This window comes from Podarcis melisellensis (assembly GCF_964234715.1).
Source record: "Podarcis melisellensis genome assembly, chromosome: 13".
Classification (NCBI taxonomy): domain Eukaryota; kingdom Metazoa; phylum Chordata; class Lepidosauria; order Squamata; family Lacertidae; genus Podarcis; species Podarcis melisellensis.
The window spans coordinates 40,896,335-40,905,580 of NC_138545.1; the positions used below are offsets into that span (position 1 = coordinate 40,896,335).

Here is a 9,246-nt window from a genome sequence, read left to right on the forward strand (position 1 = left end):
CCAGAATGGGCTGTTTAACCTTTTCAAAAAGGCGACATGTCGTTCCTTCCAGCTCATAATGCCATGACTACTATTAAAGTGGAAGGATGTTGGCTGTATCTCCATAAACAATATTCATAATAAACACTTCCAACATTTGATTCAATATTTGGTTCAGGCAGCCAGATCTGAGCTCCACCTCCTATCCTGGACTTCTTCTATATTGCCTTGGACAAATCACACCTCCCCTTACCCCAAACCTCTGTTCTCCAACTGTAAAAATTGGAACAACAGTAACCCAACCAAACAGGCGAGAAACAGTTTGCTTTGACAGCACATATGGTAAAGGAAACAACTGTAAGGTACTATGGACAAGTTAAGGGTGATCTAACAACTAATGTGCTTTCCATATTAGGAAGTCAAAACAATGGCTTAAAGCGGGCTGTCCCAATTAATTTCCCATTAAAACTTTAAATAATGGCATCCAAATGTCACCTGGAAAAATGATTCACAATATTCTCCACCTAGGGAGAATATCTTGAATTATTTTTCTAGAAACCACACCAGAATCATTACGCTGACATGTCCTTCAGTTTATTAGAACTCTTAGCATGAATCTGTATATCTTTTTGTCACAATGTGACCGTGTTTTCCTTTTACAACTCCTCGCCACTTCTCCCTCCACCCACAACTAGTCTTCCCTTTCGAAGACACTCAAAATAATAGTTTTAACAAGTCAGATGCAGTTTTGCAAAAAAAAAGAAGTTCTCCCATGAATGCTGGATATTGTTCCGTTTTGCTTTTTTTAAAAGAACCCCACTCAGAGACCCCTTTGATTACACATAATTTAAAGAAAGAGCACACACTACATTAGAGCTATCTTCAAAAACAGTATGAGGTTTTGAATTTATTCTGATTAAATCACCGAAGAAAAAAAAAGGTCCATTGTCATATATATATATATATATATATATATATTCATAATCTATATATATATGTATATACATACACACACACACGCACCCACAAAATGGAAATAACTTCTTTCATTCTGATTTCGGGGGGGTTGGGGGTTTCTGTCCCATTCCACAAGTCCTTAGGGGGGGGGAAATTTCCCCTGTTCCATCACTCTCCCAATTTGGGAAAAGCTTTCTCTTGTTGTCTGCTGAGTTCGTTCTCTTTCAAGAGTTTTTGGTTCTCAGCTCTCAACCTGCCCAGTTCCTCCTCTAGCTGACTTACCCGGGGGTCTTCCGTCGAGTCCCCCAAGAATTTCTTGTTCTCCATCCGCAGGCGGTTGTTCTCTTCCTCCATCCTGGAGAGACACTTCTCTAGCTCCAGGTACTCTGTGATCAACTCCTGCTTGCTCATGTTCTGAAGGCTCTCGACGTGGTACTTCTCGTAGGTCTCGGAGAAGTCCTTCTGGAGAAACTCACTGCCATCGCCTCCCATCCCGTCGCTGCCACCGCCTTCCTCCTCCACGAAGAAGTCTTCCTCGCTGGTGTCCTCCGACTTGGTGGCAGTCTTCTTGGGGAATAGGCCGGTCTTCAAGTCTGGTTCTTCCTGGTCGTGGTCCTCCATCAAGAACTGTGTGGTGTTGTACGGGGCGACGGGCTGCCCCTTGGCGAACATCTCTGCCCGCAGCCTGGAGGCCCGTTGGCTCTGCTTCTCATCAAACTTCTTCTTCTCCTCCCAGCTGAGCTTGTAGTAAGGTTTCCAGTGCCTCTTCTTCTTGGAAGGACGTCTCCTGTGCTTCTTCTTGACGAGCTTTTCCTCCTCCTCGCCTTCAGCTTGGGGCCTGAACCTCTGGCCAACAGGCCCGGAATAGCCTTGGCACTGCAAGCCGAGCTGCTCTCCATCACATGGCTTTTGGACGTCCGCAGGTGTGCCACAGTTCTGGTCCTCAACCTCACCGCCGACGGCTCCCTCTAGGGCACCCAAACTTCTCCCAACCGGAGGAACCGCATGTTCTGCATCAAGACAAGCTTCTTCGCCTCCGCTCATCAGGCTGCCATCCTGCTGCTTGGTCTCTCTTGGCTGCCACCTACCGTCCATCGCTTCTCCTTGGAGCACTTCTCGGCTGGTGGGTGGAGACACCAAAAAGGGCCCCTCTCCACTACTGGCATCCCTGCAGGGGGAGAAGGGAGAAGTTTTGCCATTGGGTTGCTGCTGGCTGGCAGAGAGGGCAGCGTCAGCCATTGTTGGCAAGCCAAAATTTGGATTTCGGGTGCTGTTGTTCTCAGTCCAAAGGGGCTGGCTCCCTCCTCTTCCTCCTTCAAACCTGCAACTGTCTTTAACTCTTTAGGCCCTGCTGTTGTGGCGGCCAGCTTTTAAAGTTCGCAGGAAACAAAGGCCCTTAACCCTTCACGCGCTGGCCTTCATTTATAAACCTTTGCAGTCCTCTAGGGCCACTTCAGATCGGGATCTCACAAGTTGCCACTGTTAACCCTTGCAGAAGCAGATCAGCAGCAGTCTTGTCCTCCGAAGGCCTTTAGGCCTGCATTACCCTCGCAGTGTCGGCCAGGGGCTGAAGAACCAGTTCTGCCCACCAGCTAGCACCCTGTCTCTTCACATCAACAGCTGCATGGCAACTCTGCACATCTGGAAACACAAAAGTTGGGGGTGGAGAGATATATGAGCTAGCACAGGACCCAAGGCAACAAGAATAACTATGCCCCCTTGAGAGCAACTTGCAAACGATAATAATAGGTTTTTTGGGGGGGGGACAAAATCCTAGAGATGAAAAAGGAAACTGGGGGGTTAAGCTGCAGGCAACGAAGAGTTAAAACTGTCTCAAGTCCAGGCACTTACGGGTTAAAGGGGATCCAGTTCCAGCACCGCAGGAGTTAAGAGCTGTCCCGATGCCAAGTGTTATTCCTTCCTCTCACCAGTTCCGATCCAAATAATAAGCTCGAGGAGAAGAAGAAAATCCGGCCCAAGCTTTCAACAATTTGAAAAACTCTCCCGGTACAGCATCGAAAGGGTTAAAAGAGAGCTCCACCTTAGACAGCAAATTGCGAATTCAGCCCGGAAGGGGTTAACTTCTCCACGCACACCCAACGTTCGAACACCCACCCCCTCGCAGTTGGCCCCGCCCCTCCCCAGGCCTCTTTCCTCCCTTACTCGAGCGCCTTCTGCTCTCAACTGCTACTCCCCGCTCGCCGCCTCGCCTTATATAAACGAGCCAGCCCCCACGTCGGAGTGCGCAGCCGCCTCTCAGATCCCTTGTCCCAAGGTATCTCGGGATTTGTGGTTTCCCTTTCCGATCGATTGCACAGTTCGCTCTAGCCACAACGACTACGATTCCCAGAACTGCGGCGTGACGGCGTTCGTCAGCCAATCAACCATTGGGTAGGGTTGGACGAAGAACGAGACGCTCTCTGATAGGGCTGCTAAACAACTAAGGCATGAATGGCTATACTGGACGCCTTTCATTCGTGGCTTAGCCAATTAGAGGTGGATAGTAGGAGGCGGTGGAGGCGGTGGGAAATGGAATATACCATCAGTTTACGCGGGGGTTGAAATCTCCCCCGGGGGCCGAACAGCTTCAAATAGTCCTCACGGAGCACATATTAAGAGGAATATCACCTTATAATATTTATTTTTCGTAATGGGGATGGTGGAAAAAAGATTGGTGATTCTCCCCGCAGGAAAAAAAATGGTACGGCCCAAAAAGTAGTTCGAGGCTATTTTTGAAGATTAAGAGGATTCCGTAACAGCTCAGCGATTTAAGACAGCGGAATTTCAGTAAAAGGTCGAGTATTTGGAAAGAGAAGAGATGTCATCGGGTGGCGAAAAGGATCTGGATGAGAAAGGCTGGTAGGAAGCTCCTGCAGGCGGAAGGACACTTCATTGTTTAAAGAAACACACGCTGCGTTAACCTATGACGGTGACTGAGCCGTGTGGAAGGAGTTGTAAACAAACCGAAGTCAGAAACGAGTTCCGTCTTAAAGGGACAACGCCAGCTCTCCCGTTAGATCAAATGATGTAATAGGAGGCCTGGGAAGGCTGTGTGGACTAGTGGTTAAAGACTTGGCAGCCTGGGCTCTTCTTCATGTTGTTGTTGTTGTTGTTGCTTCCTCTGTAGAAGATCTATGTGAGTTGCAGCAGATTAAAGCAGAGGGTATTTATTAGCCAGATCCTCCTGTTTCTGACAGCTGAGATGCAAGGGAAGGTGGGGAGGGGTTAACCTCCAGGAAGGTTCAGACCTTCAAGCCTTATTGCATGACGTGGAAGCACGCCCCTAATGTCCCAGATGTTTAGGAGCATGCAAAAGTCGGGATGGTAGTGGGAGAGGCTGCACTCTGCACATGGTCAGAGGCCCCTTCACCTTCCGCGTTGCTTTGTGCATTTCCAAATCCTGCGGGCCTTCGGATTTAAGCAACAGCATTTGCAACTGAGCTAAACCTTGGAAAGCCATCAGCTCTGGCTCCGCCCAGCCCTTGCTTCCACACAAGCCACGATTGTGGTAGCAGAGTACCTGCTTTGCATGCAAAAAGGCCTGGGGTTGTTGTTTTTCCAATCGCTGGCATTTTTCAGGTAGGGCTAGGAAAGGCTGGAACCCTGGAGTGCTGCTGCCAGCTCGAGTAGACAGCACTAAGGTAGATGGACCCATATGGCCTGACTCAGAATAAAACAGCTTCCTGTGAGATCTGGACTGAGGGTTCTTCAAGAAAGAGTGTTATGGGTAGAGGCCTTCCTTTATGCACCTCGGCTGCTCAGGCAAAAATGGTATGCGAATGCATAGGAAACAAAACCTTGATAAAACCAAAGTCCCCTTTTGATTTAATGTTATTTTAAATACAGTTTTAACACGCTGAGCGTTCTTTAATTTCCTCCCATCATCGCAGAACAGTCCTGCGAGCCTGGGATGTTATAACCAAACCCAAATTGAGAGGCCATGCAAAAGAATATCTGCTGCTGGGTTTTCCACCACAGGAACTTGCACCAGACAATAGGGATAAACTGAGTAGGAGGTTAGATTCAGCATATTTGATCTTTTAAAAACCGAAGGCTTGCTTCTCCTCTTCAGCTTAAAAACCCAGGCTTTTTTAGAAGGCATGTTTTAATTAATGTGCAGGAAAGCTGAGAGCATGCAAAGTACTCTGAATGCAGATAATACTGCTCTTGCACAAGTTTCTGCCGATTGCCCAAAACATTCCTTGTGCAACCTTACTGAAGATCGCCAGGACAAAGGTGTAGGCAGGAAATAAAATTCCAAACCAGCTGATCAGCCTGTGAAAGTCACGCTTCCTAAACACCTATGTTACAGACAGAGAAACTGAGGTTGGATAATTGCAGCTTGCCCGAGGCAATGGCGCCACGGCAGAAGCAATGCTTCAGTCCAGGTCAGATTTCAGCTCTCTTGTTATTGAACCACATGCGTTTTCCCACACCAGGTCCAGTGAACCACCAGCCTTGGAGTAACTTTAAAGGAAGTAAGATGTACTGATAGTGCAGTCCTAACTATGCTTACTCAGAAATAAGTCTCGGCTAGTTCAGTGGGACTTAGTGGCTTGTCAGCACGTTCAGAACTGCAGCCTAAAACATTGTCAAACCCGCCAATGGCCTTTGACAGTTATTCTGTGTGGCTGTGGCAACCCTTGCTGGCCCAGGACATATCCTGCACAGAGACAGAGTGGTCCTTCTGGGGCTCAGTAGTTGGATTTATACCGCCTCTCCCGGTATACCCCACAGAGAGCCTCAAGGTCCATAAATAGCAACACCCTAGTGGTCCCGGGCCCTAAGGAAGTTAGATTGGCTTCAACCAGAGCCAGGGCCTTTTCAACTCTGGCTCCGGCCTGGTGGAACTCTCTGCCTCATGAGACCAGGGCCCTGCAGGATCTGATTTCTTTCCGCAGGGCCTGTAAGACAGAGTTGTTCCGCCTGGCCTTTGGCTTGGAGCCAATTTGATTCCCTCCCCCTCTTTCTTTTTTCCTTTCCTTCTCCTGCGATGAGGCTAAATTTTAATATTTTAATGTTGTATTTTAAGTTTGTTTTTAACTTGTAATCATTCAACTTGTTTTTATTATTGCTTGTAAGCCGCTCTGAGCCCGGCCTTGGTTGGGGATGGCAGGGTATAAATAAATATTATTATTATTATTATTATTTAGATCTGGGAGAAGACTTCCCTCTGCTCTGTAGTGGGATTGCTGTGCAGCCTTGGTTATCTTTCTGTAAAATGGGAATAACTGACCAGCCTCCTATGGGCCATGAGATGCAATAAAAACATTAATGCTCTGTAAACATTTTCAGTTGAAGGCTATTAAAATCCACCGCCCCGCCCCCCTCTGATTGTTCCAAATAAATTACAAAGCAAAATCAGTCCAGGTTTTTTTTTTCAGAGACAGTTCCTGCTTTTCAAAACTTGCTCCTGGTCTCTGGCTTTCCAAAGGGATTGTTCTATCGGTATACCTGACAGCAGAACAGAAAGTCTTTTCCTGATAGGCCGCTACTTTTTGGCTCCCTGAAATTTGGCCTGGCTCCTGCTTGGACAGGCTGTTCCCTCTTTGCAGGGCGAAGGAACGCCAAGCAGACGGCTGAACTCTTCAGAGAACCATTCCCCTCCCTCCTGCCGCTTGCTTTCAGGTCTTTTGTTCCTGAAAGGGAACATGGGGTCTCCGCCTTGGTGTTCCTTCCAAAGAGCCTCTCTTTGGGTTTTCCCAGGGCACTACTAGTTTGGCATCCCCTGTGCCCATCCTTTGCCAAGGATTTCTTGGTTCGTAGCAAGAGGAAAGCCAACTTGGTATACAGGAGCTCAGTCAAGGCATAGCTGTCAACTTATAAGGGACCAGCAGCCTTGAAAATAAGGGATCAGCAGCCAAAATAAGGGATTTTAGTCAACCAGCAGCCAAACGAAGCCTCAAGTGGTGGTTTCCACAGCGTAGCAACCCGGCAAAGGGGATGCAGCAAGGAAAACAACCGTCACCTCTCTGCTGGGAAGCGCTGAGCAAAGGCGAGTCCCCAGGCAACACGGCCAGTTTGATTGGCACAAAGTATGCAAGCTCCATTCCCCAGTCGTTCTTAGACTCCTTATTAGGTGAGCAACGCAGCCAAGCAACACAGTTGGAGCCTCCCTCCTCCCTGGCTGGCAGGGAGGGAGGGAGAGGAGCTGCTTCCTTTGAAACTCGGGAAATTTAAGGGACATCATCAATAAGGGACAGCAGCGGGACACGGCACTGGAATAAGGGACTTTCCCGCCAAATAAGGGACGGTTGGCAGCTATGGTCTAGGTAGATTCAGGCAGAGCTGACGGTGGAGAATTTAGTGTTTCGCATCTGGGACCTCTGCAAACACAACTTCACCTAGGGTTACAAACTGCCCAGGGAGAACCAACAGACCGCCTAGGTGTGCCTTGAATATGTGCAGAAATCGCCTGCGAAACTTTTTCATAGCTTGGAGATAATGAGCTGTACTGGGTGCTAAGCGAGCTGCTGTTAAAAGCGCAACTACGGAGGTTGTTTCAAAAAGCTGGCAACCTTGATCTGTTAGGTTTATGCATCCATGTCCAGTGACAGCAACCCATGTGCAGAAATGGGATTCAGCCTATGGACCTGTTGAATCAGGAGAGAGGGTGAAAAATTCCAATTCCTTTATGGCACACAGGTTTTGGATACCTGGATCCTTCTGCTGTGCTCATGGTTCCTTGAAGTGAGGTCTCGCATGGAATGGTAAAATGGGAATAATAGATATTATTCTCCCTAATGTTTGTTGTGTGTTTCATCTTTTCCTGAAATCTCTGAAATGTGGCTCTCCTCTCTTAGCCCCTCCAAGTGTCCCTATTGTCCAGGGACAGTCCCAGACTTATAGATGCCATCCCGGTTTCTGATTTGATCCCGGAATATCCTGCTTTTCTTTAGGACGTCCCTATTTTTATTAGAGAAATGTTGGAGGGTATGGAGTTATGTAGCTCCTGAGCTCAGTAGATAAGTAAATCTACAACCTTTAGAAGACATCTGAAGGCAGCCCGGTATATGAAGTTTTTTTAAAAAAAATGTTTTAATGTTTTATTTTGTTTTTATATATGTTGGAAGCCTCCCAGAGTGGCTGGGAGAACCTAGCCAGATAGATGGGGTACAAACATATTACATTATTATTATTATTATTAATAATAATAAATAGGGACATCCCAGTTTTCATTGGGACATCCCAATAGTATTATAAATAAATAAATAAATAAATAGGGACATCCCTATTTTCATTGGGGAAATGTTGGAGGTCTGCCCCTCAGAATTGTTCCCAAGCTGTATCTCTCACAGGCCCAGCTATGTACCCTGACTCTTTTTGCCTGCCTTGAATATGCTATTGAACTCAGATCATGCCACCTATTTAGTAGGTTTGTTGGGGCCAATTATAATCATGACTGCTGAGGATTAAGGACTTCCTTGTCATGATAAGTTCCAGCACCTCCCCCCCCCCTAGAAAAATAGCACTGGTTTTCTCCAATTTCTTTCGATATCTCACTTATTTACTTTTAAAGTTACTTTCCCATTTATATCCCAGTTTATGAACAACTGTCCTCAAAGTGGCAGCTGTGTGTGTGTGTGTGTATACAGTGGTAACTTGGGTTACATACACTTCAGGTTACAGACTCCGCTAACCCAGAAATAGTGCTTCAGGTAAAGAACTTTGCTTCCGGATGAGAACAGAAATCGTGCTCCGGTGGCAGCAGGAGGCCCCATTAGCTAAAGTGGTGCTTCAGGTTAAGAACAGTTTCAGGTTAAGAACGGACCTCCGGAACGAATTAAGTACTTAACCCGAGGTATGTCTATATATTAGTGTGGTGTTATGCAGTTTTTTCTCCACCCGTGCCAGGCTTGTGAGTTTTTCGCTGCCCACTCTTGGAGACAGTGCACTGGGCTCCTTGGTCCTTTGATGTGCTCCAACAAGCTGGCTTTTTATATTTTTATGGAGGCCACACCTATTGCTCCAAAAGCATACCGGCGGGTGGTGATTCTCAGCGTGGTGTTTCTCACGCAGTGGATCAGGACCCACCACTGGGCCTTGGGCCACTTTCAGGTGGGTCTCAGTGCCTGTTGCCCCCTCGCTTGTCTGCTCTGACTCTTGCTTGGACCAACGCCAGCGCCAAAAATTCCTTGCATGCTGGTTAAAGGTGGCCAGGAGATGGAGATGTTCATTGAAGAGGCCAGAAGGAAGGCTTCCTTCCTCTGAGGGAAAAGGTCTGGAGGAGGTGTTGAAGGGAATTAGAAAGAGACGGAAAGTTAATATATAATAAGAATAGATGCAAATTAATCGTTACTTAAAACAAAC

At 47.2% G+C, this 9,246-nt stretch overlaps 1 protein-coding gene across 2 annotated transcripts; it reads right to left on the reverse strand.

Moving 5' to 3' along the window:
• Positions 1 to 551: 551 nt before the first annotated feature.
• HEXIM1 (HEXIM P-TEFb complex subunit 1) lies at positions 552 to 3,124 on the reverse strand. 2 transcript variants are annotated; one of them, XM_081884330.1, is made up of 2 exons: positions 2,788 to 3,124; positions 552 to 2,104 (listed from the first exon to the last, which is right to left on the reverse strand). In XM_081884330.1, the coding sequence occupies exon 2, from the start codon at positions 2,029 to 2,031 to the stop codon at positions 1,105 to 1,107; it is 927 nt and encodes a 308-aa protein (XP_081740456.1). In that variant the 5' UTR covers positions 2,032 to 2,104; positions 2,788 to 3,124; the 3' UTR covers positions 552 to 1,104. The 2 variants fall into 2 exon arrangements, with proteins under 2 accessions (XP_081740456.1, XP_081740455.1); XM_081884329.1 differs by having other exon boundaries at positions 552 to 2,577.
• Between the last annotated feature and the right edge of the window lie 6,122 nt (positions 3,125 to 9,246).

Excerpts from the sequence above, each read along its gene's own strand:
- HEXIM1 (XM_081884329.1), bottom strand. The coding sequence starts at position 2,175 with ATGGCTGACGCTGCCCTCTCTGCCAGCCAGCAGCAACCCAATGGCAAA.